A 17693-nucleotide genomic window follows, 5' to 3' on the forward strand; every position below is an offset into this window, starting at 1 on the left:
CATGGGAGGAATGTAAAAATGATGATGGCTGCTAAGGTGAACTATGAAAATCTGCAGGACTTACTAGGGGAAAAAAAAGTTTAAAAATGTGGGGAGTGGGCAGCTGGTGAGGAAATAGATAAAAACCAGGATTTTCAGAGCAGTAAAGCTCTTCTGTAGGGACCATGTAATGGTGGCTGCCTCTCATTATACACTTGTCCAAATCTATTGAACGCAGAGCAACAAGGGCGCACCGAAGTGTGAATGACAGACTTGGGATGATAATGAGGAGTTGGTGCAGCTTTATGTTGTTCTGGGGGAGAGGGGCTGAGCAAGTATAGGGCCGGTATGTTACATTTCCTGTATGCCTCCCATTCAGTTTTCTGTGAAACCAAAGCTTCCCCAAAATTACCTTACTAATCACTTACAGTTTAAAAATTAAGATTAGAATACCAAATAGGAATAAGAATGAGAATTCTTTTTTAAGTTTGAATGATAATTTTTGTAGGAAGACCAGATTAAAGACATTTTTAGGAGATTCATAAGGATGCTTTGAAGTGTTTTTAGGTATTACCAAAAAGAGGGTAAACTTGACACACACACAAAAGATTTATTTAATTTTATTGGAAAGTCAGATTTACAGAGAGAAGGAGAGACAGAGAGAAAGATCTTCCATGTGCTGGTTCACTCTCCACGTGGCTGCAACGGCCAGAGCTGAGCTGATCTGAAGTCAGGAGCAAGGAGCTTCCTCCGGGTCTCCCATGTGGGCACTGGGTCCCAAGGCTTAGGCGGCCTCACTGCTTTCTCAGGCCACAAGCTGGAAGGGAAGTGGAGCAGCCGGACTATGAACTGGCACCACATGGTATCCTGGTGCATGCAAAGCGAGGACTTTAGCCACGAGTGTTTCTGCAGAGGAGAGAGGTCTTGCAGAAGCCAGGCATGTACCCAGGCAGAGTTACATATTAGACACTGTGTGACCTCTAGCATTTAAGCTGATTTTAAGAAAACTCAACTATAGCTTTATAGTTTTGATATCTGGAAAAGCAAACTTTTTGTATATTTACACTATTAAGCAAAATGACTTCTAGGCATAGTTTTATTGACTTAAGTTAAATTGGCTTTGCATCTTCCTCCTTCTACTGCCCACCAGGGACATCCGGGCCTCTGTTTCAGGAACTAGAAGTCCCTAACTTGTGCCTCTTCCCCTCTGCCCTGTCTCAGTTATATCTCAGATGATCCATTAAACATTGCCTGGAAAGACCTTCTCAAGGAATTTCAAATGAGAGTATGGGTACCACTTAGCATGGTATCAAGATGATCAGCCTTGGGCATAGAAGTAGGACCTGGGGCCCAGAGCAGTAGCCTAGTGGCTAAAGTCCTTGTCTTGCATGCACCAAGATCCCATATGGACACTGGGTCATGTCCCAGATGCTATGCTTCCCATCCAACTCCCTGCTTGTGGCCTGGAATAGCAGTCGAGGACAGTCCAAAGCCTTGGGACCCTGCACCTGTGTGGGAGACTCTGAGGAAGCTCCTGGCTTTGGATTGATTCAACTCTGACTGTTGTGGCCACTTGGGGAGTGAACTAGTAGATGGAAAATCTTTTTCTCTCTGTGTATCTGCCTTTCCAATCAATCAATCAACCTTTTCTTTTTAAAGTAGTGCCTGCTTCATAATTTGTGGTGTCTGTTGCAAAGCAAAAATACGAAGTTTCTTGTTTAACAAAGCCAGGCGCAGTGCATTTGGGCAGGTAACAGACTCTCAGTGCCTACCCTGCGTGGAGCTGCTGACACTCCCTCAGACAGGAGGCTCAGAGCTTTGGTTCCGGACCCGTTCTTCACCCACATCCCAGGAGGAAGAGGGGATGCCTGACACCCCAAGGCTGCTGGCAGTCTGTGAGTTGGGAGGTGCCGAGTGAAGAGATTTTTGTTTCCTGTTCTCTCCTTTTCCCCTTCTTACCAAAGCAGCCTTCGGAAGATGATGGTGTAGATATTGGTAGATAGTGTGCTAGGCAGAGAACAATGAGCTGAGGACTTACCGGCTGATATCCAGTTTAAGCCATTTTTATTTTTCATGAAATCTCTTAAAACATCAACTGACTTTTTGGAGAAAGCGTTACACAGCAATGGCACACTGTGTTAAATGCCCAGAAGTTCTTTATACACTGAAGAGAACATCTCCCTTCCCTGTCTTCAGCTGCCAGTTTTCCTCTTGGGAATCAACTGTTTGGTGTCTTGTCTACTAGTGTGTGTGTAACTGCATGTGTGTAAGACTTTGTCATCCTTAATGGCTGCTCAGAGACCTATGATGTACCGTGATTTACTTAACTCAGTGTTGGACATTGACATGGTTTCTGATATATGAGTGATATTTTGATGAGCGCTTTTGTGATTAAAGTTTTTATTCATATATTATTAATTATCTAGGTTAAGGTGGAATTGCTGGATCAAATTCAGTTTTCCCCTTTAAGTGGAATATTGTCTCGGCAGTTCTCAGAGCCTCCTTTCACCCAGACAGGCTGATTCCTCAACTTAACCATCTCTGCTGACAACTTGGGATGCTGGGCTCCGTTGCTGCAGGTGTAGATGACAAACTGATAACTCTGAGAACTACATTCCTAGGGGTTGGTCAGGGGAGGGTCTTGACTCCAGATTCACTTGCAGACAGTAGGGAGTAAATTACAAGACCCGCAGGATAACTTTCTTCACTTTAACTGTTGTAGAATCTGTTGGCCAGCCTTTCCCTGGCATAGCAATCCAGCCTTGCTGCTGTGCTTGCTGCCCGGGTGTTGCATCTGTATAAACAGCTTCCTAGATGAGGACAAGTCTATCGTTCAAACCTTCAATATTGTCTTTAATTCTATGTGTAAGAGCTGAATGTGTAAATAGCAGCAGTGGAAAAAGCTCAACCAGGCTTAAAGAAAAATGCACAGTTCTAAGAGTTTTTGCTTTGCAGACAAAATGATATATGGCTCCACATTGATTCAAAGGAAAAGATAAAGAATGAAGACTTGGAGAGGCTCGCAGTCCAGAGTTCTTCTTGAGATTCTTCTCCCAAACCCAATCCATTTTCATAGTTTGTGACTTTGCCAGATTCACCTCTGCCTGTGAAAGTGTTGAGCTTTTAATTAATTGACAGTACAAGGCTGTGAGCAATGCAGTGTGATTGACAGCCCCCCTCCACCCGCCTGCCACTAGAAGACAAACTGAGCGGCTAGCTCTAGGAGAAGAAAAACAGCACGCCCATTTTATTAACCATCTAAAGAAACCCTAGAAGATAACTGAATGTGCTACTCAATTGCTGTACTTTATTTTTCATTGACTTTAGATTCAAATGTTGTTTTTTTTCATACATATTGTTTTGAAATCTGATATGCTTGTAGTTGAGGCTTCAAGAATGTTGCATAACTGCATTTGGCTGTCCTTTGGTAACCTTAGCTTCATATGCCCTTAATAAGTCTCAAATGATTGGAAAGCAAACAGGACTCAGTCTGTACTCGCGGGGACCTTGAACCTCATGCACAGGGTGTGATTGCACATGGGAACAATCTAAGCAAATTGTAAAATATTGGGAATGCTCAGGCCCCAGACTACACCAAAAGAGTGAGGGCATCTGCCCTGGAAGGGTGAATGGTAGCTGTCTACTCGTTTGTACTCCTTGTCAGCAATCACTAAATAGGCTTATTTCTCCAGAAAATTTGTTAGTAGTTTTTCTTCCTCTCACTTATTATCACGCCATATTCAAGACTCGTACTACAATAGAGACTCTTACTACATTAGATAAAGCAGTCTTAAACCTTGCCATTCACTGAGGTACCAGCCAAAACTTTCAAAAAGTTGTGATGTATTTATTTTTGTTTTATTTGAAAGGAGAGAAAAGACAGAAAAGCTTTTTCCATATATCATTTTTAAATTGTTTTATTTATTTATATGCAAAGCCGAGTGGCAGAGAAGGAAAAACAAAGAGGAAAAGTGACATATCCACTGGTTCACTCCCCCAGATATCAGCAAGAAGGATTCTGCCATGCTAAGTCAGGGGCCAGGAGCTCCACCTGAGTTTCTCCTTTGGCTCTCAGAGGTCCAAGCACTTGGGACATCTTCCACTGCCTTCTCAGCTGCATTCATAGGAAAGTGGTTTGGAAGTGGAGCAGCCAGGACAAGAACCTACACTCTGATATGTAATGCAGGCATCACAGGCAGAAACGCAACACACTGTGCCACAATGCCAGACTTGCATATCACTTCAGTTACCAGAATCCTTTTTAAACAATTTTTATGTATTTTTACTGGAAAGTCAGATTTACAGAGAGCAGAAGAGACAGAGGGAAAGATCTTCCACGCGTTGATTCACTCCCTGAGTGGCTGCAACGGCCACTGATGGTGATCAATGTTCTGCTTCATTATCTCGGTTCTCTCTTGTTCATTTTGCACTAAGTTCCCAAGATGACCTTCCGTGAGAACTTTCTGCAGCACTTTTCTCTCTGCTCAAGAAACTGTTAAATTTGCTTTCTTTTTCAGTTTGATTTTCACAGTCAGCCAACTTCTGGCTCTTCTTTGCCTTACAGATTGTATGAGCTGTATTCTCCCAGCAAACTCCACCCAGCTAGTTCCTGATTTTTCTATAGACATGGCTACCTCTTTGTAACCTGAATTTTGGAACAAACTATCTGTGAAAATAAATGAAGTACCACTGATAATGACCACCCCATGTCCCCGACTCACTGGCCTGCATGCAGATCCCCCAGCTACAAACAGGAAGCTCCGAGATGGCTGACTTACATTGGATAAAATTAATTCCCTCTTTTAAAAAATTACTTCAAAGGCAGAGTTATGGATAGAGGGAATCTTCCACCTGCTAGTTCACTCCCTAAATGGCAGTGATGGCTAGAGCTGAGCTGGTCTGGAGCAAGGAGCCAGGAGCTTCCTCTGGGTTGTCCACATGGGTGAAGGGCCCCAAGGCTTTGGACCATCCTCCATTGCTTTCCCAAACTGAAAGCAGGGAGCTGGATGGGAAGTGGAGCAGCAATAATGAAAGGACATCATGAGTTTGTGATGAGGAAGACATAGGCTGTGGAAAACCCAATGTGACAAACACACAGTTTCTTTATCAAGTAAGAAAAAAGGAGACAAAGTAAGAGCTGGTGGGGGGAACGGACAGTAAGAAGGAGCATGGCTGCCACTTGTGCCGCTGGCATCCCATGCGGATGCTGCTTCTGTGCTGGCTGTTCCAGTTTCGTCCAGCTGCCTGCTGACGGCCTGGGAAAGGCAGCTGAGCATGGCCCAAGTGGCCATTTTTAGTGATACATATTTTAAATATGTATAGATGACATTCTATGAAGTCTGAATGTTGCTTCCAAATATCCTTAGGGGAGGAGGAGATATGTCTAGAGGCACTAACAACTCCAGACAGACAAAATGTTACCAGTTATTCAAGGTAATTTTCCTTTAAAATTTATTGGGCCTGGGGCCTGGCACAGTGGCCTAGTGGCTAAAGTTCTTGCCTTGAACGCCCCGGGATCCCATATGGGCGCCGGTTCTAATCCCGGCAGCTCCACTTCTCATCCAGCTCCCTGCTTGTGGCCTGAGAAAGCAGTTGAGGACGGCCCAGTGCATTGGGACCCTGCACCCGCGTGGGAGACCCGGAGGAGGTTCCTGGTTCCCAGGTTCGGATCGGCGTGCATCGGCCCGTTGCGGCTCACTTGGGGAGTGAATCATCGGATGGAAGATCTTCCTCTCTGTCTCTCCTCCTCTCTGTATATCTGACTGTGTAATAAATAAATCTTAAAAAATTTGTTGGGCCTGACATGACAGCTTAATGGCTAAATCCTCACCTTGCAAGTACTCGGATCCCATATGGTCTCTGGTTCATGTCCTGGCTGCTCCACTTCCCATCCAGCTCTCTGCTTGTGGCCTGGGAAAGCAGTCGAGGACAGCTCAAAGCCTTGGGACACTTCACGCATGTGGGGGACCCGAAAGAGGCTCCATGCTCCTGGCTTCGGATCATCTCAGCTCTGGTTGTTGCGGCCACTTGGGGCTTTGTGAACCAGCAGATAGAAGATCTTTGTCTCTGTCTCTTCTCTTCATAAAATCTGATCTGCCTTTGCAATAAAAATGTATAAATCTTGTTTAAGATTTACTTATTTTACTTAAAAGTCAGAGTTTCAGAGAGTGAGAGAGACAGACAACTATCCTCCATCTGCTGTTTCACTGCACAAGTGACAACAAAAGCCAGAGCTGAGCTGGTCTGAAGCTGGGTACCAGAATCTTCTTCCAGGTCTCCCACAAGAGTGTAGAGACCAAGAACTTGGCTTATCCTCCATTACTTTCCCAAGCCACCAGCAAGGCGCTAACTTGGCAGTGCAGCAGCCAGGACTTGAAGTGGCGCTCATACGGGATGCCCACACGGCAAGTGGAGGATTCACTTGCTAGGTTACCATGCTGGCCCCAACAAAGGCAAGTTTATTCTTGTCAGTGAAACTCCAAAGATTCTCCCAAAAGTTATTGACTTATTCTTTAAGTTTTATTTATTTGAAAAGCTTAGAGAGGCAATGAATGAGATTGCCATCTCTCACTTTGCTACTTCACTCAAAAAGCTGCAACAGCCCAGAGTCAGCCAGGGTCTCCCACCTGGGAGGCAGGGACCCATGTATCCAAGCTATCAGCCACAGCTTCTGCAGCAGCAGGAAGCTGGATCTGAAGTGGAGTAACTGCGACTTGTGCCAGGTACCCCTATGTGAGATACGGATGTCCAGAGGGGCTGCAACCACTGTGCCAACATCAAATCCCAACATTTCTTTTCACCATTTTTTAAGCGGGAAGCAATACTGTAGGAGTAAAGAAAGGGCTCTACCCACAGCACCCCAACAAGCCAAACATTTCGTTCACAGGGTCACAGATTTCCCATTTACCCCTGTCACAGGAATACAGGTCAAGCAGGTGTTTTTGTACGGATCTCAGGAAGATAAATGTCTGAATTACTGAGCTTGGAAGAAGAACCCGAATACACCGGGACAATAGTTTTCAGGTTTTTGCAATATCGCACTAAGCACGTGGGCCTCTTGTCTCCCAGTCTCCCTTCCCAGGGTGCCTGAAGTCAGCCAAGATGGTGGTGGGTCAGGACCACGAAGCCGGTCAGTGCCCCACTCGGTGTGTGCGCAGGCGCCGCGCCGCGCAGGCGCACCGGCGCCCGCCTGGCCGACCTTGGCGGATCGCGCCTGCGCCGTGAGGAGCGGCGCGCGGCCGGGCTTAGGGCTGGCTGCAGTGTGCGTGAGGGCGGCCGGAGAGGCTGGCTCAGTGAAGATGAGGCTTGTGCTGCTGTTCCTGGTGGCGGCGTCGGCGGTGGCCCGGAGCGAGGCCTCGGCCAACCTGGGCGGCGTGCCCAGCAAGAGATTAAAGATGCAGTACGCTACGGGGCCGCTGCTCAAGTTCCAGATCTGGTGAGTGTGCGCCGAGCCCTGGCCTCTCGGCCGCGCCCGTCGTCGGCGCGGGTCGCTACGCGAGGCTCCGGCTTTGCGGCCTAGCGTGACTGCCGCTCCCCGACTCCGGAGGACCTGCCGTCCCTGCCGCCGGGCAGCCGGACCCTCCGCCGCCCCTCCAAGGGCCGCCGCTGCTTAACCTGGGCGGGGACTGGGGCAGGAGGGCACGGGAAGGTGAAGCGCTGGAAGGGAGGCCGGCGCGCACTTGTCAGTGCGGAGGAGCGGTCGGCGCAGCGCGCGGGGACCGGGATGAGCAGGCGCCGCGTCGGCCGAACAGCTCCCGGCGGTTGTCATTCCGTTTTCGGGGTGCCTGTCCGCTTTCCCGGGGTTACGTTCGTTGGAAGCGATGGAGGGGAGCTGGGACACAGGCGCCCGGTCCCCCGGAGCTGCTGGGGCGACTGTTGAGTGGAGGGACGTGGAGCAGTTCGTTTGGGGAAGCTGGTTCTGGGTTTGGGATTTACGGAGCGCCGGAAAAGGAGCGGGGTGGCCCCTTTCAACTTGGACAGTTCGCTCACAACCAACCAGATTTGTCTTCCCTGCACCTGATCCGGAGATGGCCCACTCCGGCATCTCGGATGCCTTGGCCATTCACGTGGGAAAACAAGTCGGTAATTTTCAACATAGAGATTTTGTTCTTAGCTAGTAAGTTTGAAGCAGGGCAGTGGTGCATTTAAGAAAGAAAAAGGTAAGTGGGTTTGAGGAAGGTGAAAGAAATAACAACAGAAGACCAGAATTGTAAAATTGTGGAAATGAGAATCCTACACCCCAAAACTTGGCGGGTTTTTTTTTTCATGATGTCAGATTGGTGTATCTTAATCCTAATATCTAATGTTGCCGTTAGCTGTAATTCATTTAAAGCCGGTTTTAAAAAACTTCCTGTAGTAATGTAAGTATCCTGAAGTTTAGATCTTATACTTCAACAATGTTTGCTTAATGTTGAAGCTTAATGACGTATGTAAACATTTTAACAGATCAGCTTCAACTGGACAGTCAGGAAATAAGATGACGGTGGGACTTCATTTTTGGAGTGAAAAGCAAAAGCCGTGTAATCTTTTCCTAATTAAAACAAGAACAGTGTATGCAGTGTGTGTGTGGGGGGGTATGCCTGTTAGTACAGCAGGTGGGGCCTCGGTTGGATCATTTCTCAGTTTCCCGTTATTTTTAAAGTTAGAAAGTGGTGACTATTTTTGCCAGCCTGGAGACATGGTTAAAGGTGCAGGCTGGGGCTTGGATTTATGCGGTTAGGACTGCCGCGTCAGGTGGCGTCATTATTCGCTGCCCTCCTGGTCTAGCTCTTCATTGCACTTTTTCTCTTCCAAGAAATATTCTTGTATTCCCTTGAATTGGAGTCCTTTTCAGAATAATTTACCACGTGTGTCTTTTGCTGAGGACATACGTAACAAGGTTTTCATTGTGTAAATTCAGTACTTCAAATGACATTTTTTTTTTTAAGTTCTTCAGTTGGATTTTTGATACTTTATTTGCCTTAGTTGCACACAGACTTGTTCTGAAGCTAGGATGTTCTTGTGGGGTTATCTGATATGTATATATTGAAAAAGGGTGAATTATTTTGTAGGTACTTTGGAAACACCTTTTTTGTTTTTAAAGATGTACTTATTTTTACTACAAAGTCAGATACATAGAGAGGAGGAGAGACAGAGAGGAAGATCTTCTGACCGCAACGACCGGTGCTGTGCCAATCCGGAGCCGGGAACCAGGAACCTCCTCCGGGTTTCCCATGAGGGTGCAGGGTCCCAATGCACTGGGCCGTCCTCAACTGCTTTCCCAGGCCACAAGCAGGGAGCTGGATGGGAAGTGGAGCTGCCGGGACCAGAACCGGCGCCCATATGGGATCCCGGGGCGTTCAAGGCAAGGACTTTAGCCACTAGGCCACTGTGCCGGGCCCGGAAACACCATTTTTAATACACCTAAAAATGCAAATAAATTTAGGTTATCGCTTGAAACTTTTTTCCCCCAAAGGAAGGCAGATTTTACAGCCAGAGGGGGAGAGAGAGAGAGAGATCTTCCATTGGCTGCTTTGCTCCCCAAATGGCCCCAACAGCCTGAGCTGAGTTAATCGAGCCAGAAGCCCAGAGCCTCCTCCTGGTCTCCCATGTGGGTACAGGGTCCCAAGGCTTTGGGGTCATGCTTTGCTGCTTTCCCAGGCCACAAGCAGTGAGCTGGATGGTAAGTGCAGCAGCTGGGACGTGAACTGGTGCCCATATGGGTTGTTGGTGTTTACAGGTGGAGGACTAGCCAGCTGAGCCATCTGTTTATAGTAATGTGAAAATTAGATTTAGGTTTTGGTAAAATCTGGACATTTGTTTGCAAATTGCAGAAAGGAGAGAATGCTGACTCAATTAAGGGTAAACGTGAAAAAAATATAAAAAGAACAGATTTCACGTGTTTCAGAGGTACCGTTCTAAAAAAGATGTTGATACTTTCTTCTCCCCTCTTTCCCTTTCTTTTAATAATTACGGTAGCTTACTTTTTTTCTTTTTTTAAGATTGATTTATTTTTATTTGAAGTCAGCTTTACAGAGAGGAGAAACACAGTAAAAGATCTTTCATCTGCTGTTTCATTCCAAGTGGCCGCAATGGCTGGAGCTGAGGCAATCCGAAGCTAGGAACCAGGAGCTTCTTCCAGGTCTCCCACGTGGGTGCAGGGTCCCAAGGTTTTGTGCTATCCTCGACTGCTTTCCCAGGCCACAAGCAGGGAGCTGGATGGGAAGTGGAACAGCCAGGATACAAACTGGTGCACATTTGGGGTCCCGGGCTTGCAAGGCAAGTATTTAATAATTATAATGTTGAACAAGTAAAAAGTAGAGCACTGCTCATAGAAATATAGAAATGGGCTCAAAGCAGTAATCCAATCATAAGATGTATGTTTCATTATTACGTATTTTTCTTATATTCTGTTAATTACTCCATATCGGAGAAGACATGATTGGTCTTTTTTGGAACTGGCTTTTTTCACTAAGCATAACGGTCTCCAGTTGCATCCATTTTGTTGTAAAAGACTAAATTTCATTCTTTTGTATGGCCTAGTACAATTTCTTTATCCAGTCACCGGTTGATAAACATCCTGGTTAATTGCAGTGCTCTAAGCATGGGGTGTAGGTAACGTTCATTTTGTTGAGCTCAGTCCCCGGGAGTGGCATGGCTGGGTCATATGGTAGCTCTGTTTTCAGATTGGTGTGGATTCTCCATTCTTACTCCACAGTAGTTGTACTAGTTTAGATTCCCACCAACATTTTATTAGGGTACCTCTTTTCCTCACCAGGATTTGTTATTTTTTGATTTTTGGATGACAGCAGTTAGATACAAACTGCACCAAATAGTGGGGCTACCGAGACTAGAATGGTGATAAAACCAAACTTTTATTTGAGATCTTTTGAGAGGCTCACCGGTCAAGGTAGCAGGTGCTGAGTCGTGCCTTCACAGTGCTGCACATTCCTTACATAGTGGTGATGTCGGAGCTTGACGGAAAGGTGTGTGTTGCCTTCTAACTGGTCGGCTCCATGTAGACAAGCCCCGGGTGGCTATTCTCAGTGGAAACTTTTGGCGCCTCTTAGGGGCTAACAACAGCCAATCTTTTTTTTTTTTTTTTTTTAATTTTGGCTTAATTTCAATATTGTTTACGTGGTTGAGAGGGATGCATAGAAAGGCTGAGGCTAGGCCGTTTGGAAGCCAGAGCCAGGACCTTCTTCCAGGTCCCCCGCGTGGGCGCAAGATCCCAAGGCCTTGGGCCAGCCCCTGCTGCTTTCCCAGGTGATAAGCAGGGAGCTGACAGGAAGTGGAGTAACTGAGATTATTAAGATGCCGGCATCACAATCAGAGGCTTAGCCAACTATATAATGGCACCGACCTTTGTATTTAAAACTATATTGAGTAGGTCTTTGTATGGTGGCAAGAAAAGAAAGGACAATTTGGATGTGAGACTGATTAAGATTAGTAAAATGCTGTTTTGGAAAAACGGAGCTATGGAGAATGTTGGTTATTGCAGCCTGGGCATTTACGTGGTGAGCAGTTAGCTGAGTGTCTGCGCTGTGCAGGTACATCTGCAGGGCGTGCAGGTCAGTGATCTACTGGTCCGTATAGGCAAGGGCGGAGAACATGGTTAGGCCACAACCACCTGGGGGCCTGTTCAGACCTGTTCAGGGGGTTCTGGAGAGGTTCCTGGGAGGCAGTGAACTTTGAACTGAAATCTCATTTTTTATTGGAAAATCAGATTTACAGAGAGAAGGAGCGACAGAGAACAAGATCTTCCATCTGTTGGTTCACTCCCCAAGTCAGGTGGAGCTGAGCCGATCCGAAGCCAGGAGTCAGAAGTTTTTCCTGGGTCCCCCATGTGGGTGCAGGGTTTGCTGCTGCTTTCCCAGACCACAAGCAGGGAGCTGGATGGGAAGCGGGGCCACCAGGATATGAACCGGCGCCTGTATGGAATTCTGGCGTATTCAAGGCAAGGCCTTTAGCCAACAGGCTACCATACCAGGCCCTATAAGATTTTAAAAATTTTGGGCCTGGTGGCGTGGCCTAGCGGCTAAAGTCCTCGCCTTGAAAGCCCCGGGATCCCATATGGGCGCCGGTTCTAATCCCGGCAGCTCCACTTCCCATCCAGCTCCCTGCTTGTGGCCTGGGAAGGCAGTCGAGGATGGCCCAATGCATTGGGACACTGCACCCTCATGGGAAACCCGGAAGAGGTTCCAGGTTCCAGGTTCCCGGCATCGGATCGGCGCGCATCGGCCCGTTGCAGCTCACTTGGGGAGTGCATCATTGGATGGAAGATCTTCCTCTCTGTCTCTCCTCCTCTGTGTATATCTGGCTGTAATAAAATGAATAAATCTTTAAAAAAATTTTTTTTAAAATTTTGTTCAGTAAAGGATTCCCCAAATGATGTCAATGGGAGTTTTGTAAGTTCTTTCTCTCTGGGTGTATGAATATTCATGATAGGCATTGTGTTAGCCATTGTGACTATTTCCTGAGTTCCTTCTCTCCTACTCTGAATTGTACAGAAAAACGGTTGACACACTATTTTGAAACCTGTCTCGGCGCCAGCAGTTGAAGCTGTGAGGTGGTATTTTGACTTCCTGAAGCTTTTTCATAGGATCATGCTGATTGTGGCCTTGAGCAGCTCAAGCACAGGTTGAGTCCCTCAGGTTTTTTAGTTTGCCACTGACCTGCTGAAGTGAGTCAGAAGGCTGCGGCCCTGCAGGAATGCGCATTGCAGCTGGCAGAAGGCTGGGGCCTAGGAAGGGTCTGGAAACACTTGTTCACCTTCACAGCAGGGCAGGGGTGTGGGGAGGGGAGGCTTTGCTTCCCTCTAGTCCAAAGGAGGGAGAAAATGACTGGTCTATGATAGGATTTAGAGAGAGCTTTTGTGGCAAAGGGAGTAAGCTGTAGTGGCTTTATCATAGAGTTGAGACTCATTTACCTGTGAAGCCCACGAGTACTGACTTCAAAGATGGAGGAGATGTAATATAGTGTTTAAGGCTCTGGCATACTCTGCCTAGGAAGTACCAGCCAGTTTCATTATGGAAAAGACATTCCAGTGAATACAGGATGAAAGGGAAGTCACAAATAGGGGGAGTTTAGAAATTGCGGGAACTTTGAATAAAAAGGAGATATCAGAGCCTGCTAATGGCTTGGGAAAAGCCATGGAGGGTGGCCTGACTATTTGGGTCACTGTCACTAGTGTTCTGCCTGGCTCAGCAGTGACTGTTGCAGCCATTAGGGGAGTAAACCAGTGGATGGAAGGCCTCTGTTTCTGACTTTCAGATATTATCTTTAAATGATATATACTTACGTCTTCCACCTTTCAGCCATGTGTGCCCTGTTAAAGAAGGCAACAGAAGTATAAAGTACAAAGTAAATGGGGCTGGGTCTGGTGCAATTGCCTAGTGGCTAAATCCTCTCCTTGCATGTGCCATGATCCCATATGGGTGCGGGGGTGTATCCCAGCTGCTCCACTTCCCATCCAGCTCCCTGCTTGTGACCTGGGAAAGCAGTCAAGGACGGCCCAAAGCCTTGGGACCCTGCACCCCATGTGGGAGATCCGGAAGAAGCTCCAGGATCCTAGCTTTGGACTGACTCAGCTCCCATGTTGTGGCCACTTGGGGAGTGAGCCAGTGGATGGAAGATGTTCCTCTCTCCTTTTCTCTAAAATCTGACTTTCCAGTAAAATAAATAAATAAATAAATAAATATATTTTTTAAAGACCCCACAAAGTAAATGGGGCTGATGTTGTGTCTCAGTGGGCTGAATTCTGGCTTCTTAAATCCTGGCTGCTTGTTTTTTTTTTTTTTTTTTTTTTTTAAGATTTATTTATTTCATTACAAAGTCAGATATACAGAGAGGAGGAGAGACAGAGAGGAAGATCTTCCATCCGATGATTCACTCCCTGAGTGACCGCAACGGGCCGGTGCTGTGCCGATCTGAAGCCGGGAACCATGAACCTCTTCCGGGTCTCCCACGCGGGTGCAGGGTCCCAAGGCTTTGGGCCGTCCTTGACTGCTTTCCCAGGCCACAAGCAGGGAGCTGGATGGGAAGTGGAGCTGCCGGGATTAGAACTGGTGCCCATATGGGATCCTGGTGCGTTCAAGGCAAGGACTTTAGCCGCTAGGCCACGCCACCGGGCCCTGTATAGGGTGTTCTTTGGGACCTGGTGTAAATGGTAAGTTAAAAACATTTATTTGCAAGGCAGAGCATCACAGAGAGAGCTTTCTTCTGTTGGCCCACTTGCACAATGCCTACACTATCCAAGGTGGTGCTGGACCAGGCACTAGCTGGGAATGAGAGCCCGATCGATTTTCCCACATGGCTGGGGTCCATGTACTTCAGCCTTCACTTGGTGTGTCCCAGCTGGCACACCAGCAGGAAGCAGGGAGTAGGAAGTGGAAGGGCATTTGAGCCAGAAGAGAGAAGACACATGAGGTACGCTGGCTTTCTGCGAAGCTCACTCTGCAAGAGTTCACCCATACCCTCCAGAAAAGTGGTCATGCCTCAACTTCCTAATTAGCTTTGAAAGTTTCCAAGAGCACAGTGACAGGCAAATTTCAGCAGGAGTTTGAGGGAGATCATGTTTAAAGCATAGCATTTGAATCATATGGTCATTCTATTTTTAATTTGAAAGATTTATTTACAGAGTTGAAAGGCAGTCCATCAGGGAGGGGGAGAGGATGGCTGCTGCTGCTGGGGTGAGGCCAGGCTGAAGCCATCCAGCAGGAACTCCATCTTGGTCTCCCGAACGGGTGGAGAGGACATGTACTGGAGTCGTGTTTCACTGCCTTTCCAGCCTTTCCAGATGGAAATGGGATAGCCAGGGCTTAAACTGGTGCTTCCATGTGGAAGGCTTGCGTTGGCAGCGGTGGTTTAAATTGCTGTGCCACGATGCCAATCCCTCTGTTTGTTCTTGTAGGCCCCTCCTTGCTGTTTTCCATAATGATGGTGCCATCCTACACTCAGGCCAGCAGTGCACCAGGGTCCTGATCCCCTCATGTCATCGCCAGCACTTGCTTTGTTCTTTGGATAGTGGTCACCTTAATGGATGTGAGGTTGATTTCTTTGCGATTCTGATTTACTAGAGCTTCAAAATATGTTTAGTTGTGCTTTTGGTTTTGGGTTTCTTTCTACTCCCTCCATAAATACTGTTTCTTTTCACGGCTCCTTCCTATTGCAGGGCATTTTGGACTTTGGGTTCTTACTTTGAATTGGCTCAGCTCTGCCTGTTGTGGCCATTTGGGTTGGGAAGTGCCAGGTGGATATATTTTTCTTTCCCTCACTGCTCTGTGTACGTAAGCATTTCCAATAAAAATGAATAAATTTAAAACCAACCACTTGGAGCCTAGGCATAGGATGGGTTGGGTGTCAGACTTCAGTTTTGAATGGCGTTTGCTCTGAGTGACTGTCTTGGCGGATTTCCTCTGCTCCTGCCCTTTTGCTTTCTTTCTACTGCCCTCTTACCCAGACACGCTCCTGCTACCTGTGTTTTTGGTTCTTTCATCTTCTTTAACATGTTTTTCCAGGATGTGGAGGGTTGGGAGCGTGTGGTGTAGCACCTTACCTGCCTCATGTTGTGGAAGGTGAATAAAAGCTCTCTGGCTCTCCCTTTGAGCAGAATTGAGGTGATGTTTTTTCACCCTGTACTTTAGGCTGTCTTATAATTAGTGTAATTTTTTTAATGTTTTGTTGTTAGATTGTTGATTGGTGTCAGTATGATACATTTTGTGAATTTGTCATTTGTGATTGAATGAGGATTTGATATGGAGTCTGAGCCAAAAGATACAATAAAGACTTTCAGTGATTTTAATGTTTTTACAAAGCTAATTATCACTGGTAGAAAAAATTGAGAAATGGTGAGTAACTGGTATTAAAGGTTTGTGTAATGGTTACTATATCAAAAAGAAAATGAAACTCAGCTCTTTTGGGTGGTCTCTGTTCTCATATTGCAGCATCTGCTTTTGAAGGTAGCTTAATATTTTGTTATTGTTTGATTATATTTTTGATTTTTTTCTACGATAGATTTCTAGGCATAGGGATTCATCCCTTCCTCTCTGCTCTCAGTAATTGCTTCCAAGTTATCACCAAAGTCCAGTCATTTGTTACGCTGTTACAAGGATAACTTTTTGTTAATTAAATGTATGATTACATGGCAGATAGAGACAAAGGTTGCAAACATAATATGGTAATTTACATGTATAGTTATCAGCGGGAGTCCTGCTCATTGGGAATCCATTGTGCTCATCTACTTTGTAGCTTTTATATATATATCTGCATATATAAACATGTGCAAATATATGTAGTGTCCTGTGAGTTATTGCATAGCAGAGAGAACATATGATGTTTGTCTTTTTTGGGCTGGTTTATTTTACTGAACCTAATGGTTTCCAGCTGGGACCATTGTATTGCAGATGGTATTATCTCATTGTTTTTCTGGCTGAGTAGTATTCCATGGTATAAATGTACCAATTTCTTTTTTTTTTTTTTTTTTTAAGATTTTATTATTATTGGAAAGCTGGATATACAGAGAGGAGGAGAGACAGAGAGGAAGATCTTCCATCAGATGTTTCACTCCCCAAGTGAGCCGCAAGGGGTCGGTGCGCGCCGATCCAATGCCGGAAACCAGGAACCTCTTCTGGGTCTCCCACGCTGGTGCAGGGTCCCAAAGCTTTGGGCCATCCTCGACTGCTTTTCCCAGGCCACAAGCAGGGAGCTGGATGGGAAGTGGAGCTGCCGGGATTAGAACCGGCGCCCCTATGGGATCCCGGTGCGTTCAAGGTGAGGAGTTTAGCCGCTAGGCCACGCCGCTGGGCCCAAATTTCTTTATTCATTGCTCTGTTGATGGGCATCTGGACTGGCTCCATGACTTTGCTGTTGTGAATTGTATTGCTGTATATATGGGGTTGCAGGTCACTCTTTCAAATGCAGATTGCGTTTTGTTTGGCTAAATTCCAGGAGTGGGATGCTAGGTCATGTGGTAGCCCTGTTTTCACTTGTTTGAGGAATCTCCGTACTGACTCCATCATGGTTGTACTGGCTTGCACTCTCACCAGCAGTGGATTAAGGTACCTTTTCCCCCACATGCTTGCCAGCGATTATTTTTGGGTTGATTTCTGAATGTAAGCCATTCTCACTGAACCTCATTGTGGTTTTTATTTACATTTCCCTGATAGTTAGAGAACCTGAGCATTTTTTGAATTTGAACTGTTGAAAAATACGCTTATGTCCTTTGCACATTCCATTTCTTTTTCTTTTTCGCTTTGCTCATTTCCTAACAGAGTTGTTTGCTTTGCTGTTGGGTCAATCCTGGGTATGAGCCCCCTCTCTGCTGTGTCTGTACGGATGTTTTACCCTGTTCTGTTGGTTGTCTCCTCACTTTATTGACTCTTGTTAGTTTGATGCAGTTCCGTTTGTTTGTTTGTTTGTTTGTTTGCTTTAATTGCCTGTGCTCTAGGTGTCTTTTCAGTGCAGAGTGGTGATCTACTCCTCGCTGTGATCTTAAAAGTGTAGCGAATCCTTTGGGATCCAGCGATGTGTGCAGGGAGTGGTCTGTGCACTCTGGTTGGTACTCTGAAGTGTGGCAGTGCTGAAGGAGAAAAGATGTGTCCAGTCCTCACAGAGTGAAATGTGTTGTGGGAGTGTGTGGCAGTGTGTGGGAAGCCCCTGGAGACGGTGCTGATGGCACACATTAAGGGAGTGTAGGGTGAAGCCTGGGGCTGGGGTTTGGTACGAGTGGTAAAGAT

General features: G+C 46.4%; 1 protein-coding gene across 1 annotated transcript in view; it reads left to right on the forward strand.

The window, feature by feature from the left end:
• The first annotated feature begins 7191 nt into the window (after positions 1-7191).
• SELENOT (selenoprotein T) overlaps positions 7192-17693 on the forward strand; it is a 35731-nt gene continuing 25229 nt past the window's right edge. Inside the window, exon 1 of the mRNA XM_012930518.2 lies at positions 7192-7414. Coding sequence (XP_012785972.1) covers positions 7278-7414 — 137 coding nt within the window. The 5' untranslated portion in view covers positions 7192-7277. The remainder of the gene's footprint in view (positions 7415-17693) is intronic.

Source organism: Ochotona princeps, chromosome 3 (genome assembly GCF_030435755.1).
Source record: "Ochotona princeps isolate mOchPri1 chromosome 3, mOchPri1.hap1, whole genome shotgun sequence".
Taxonomy (NCBI): Eukaryota; Metazoa; Chordata; class Mammalia; order Lagomorpha; family Ochotonidae; genus Ochotona; species Ochotona princeps.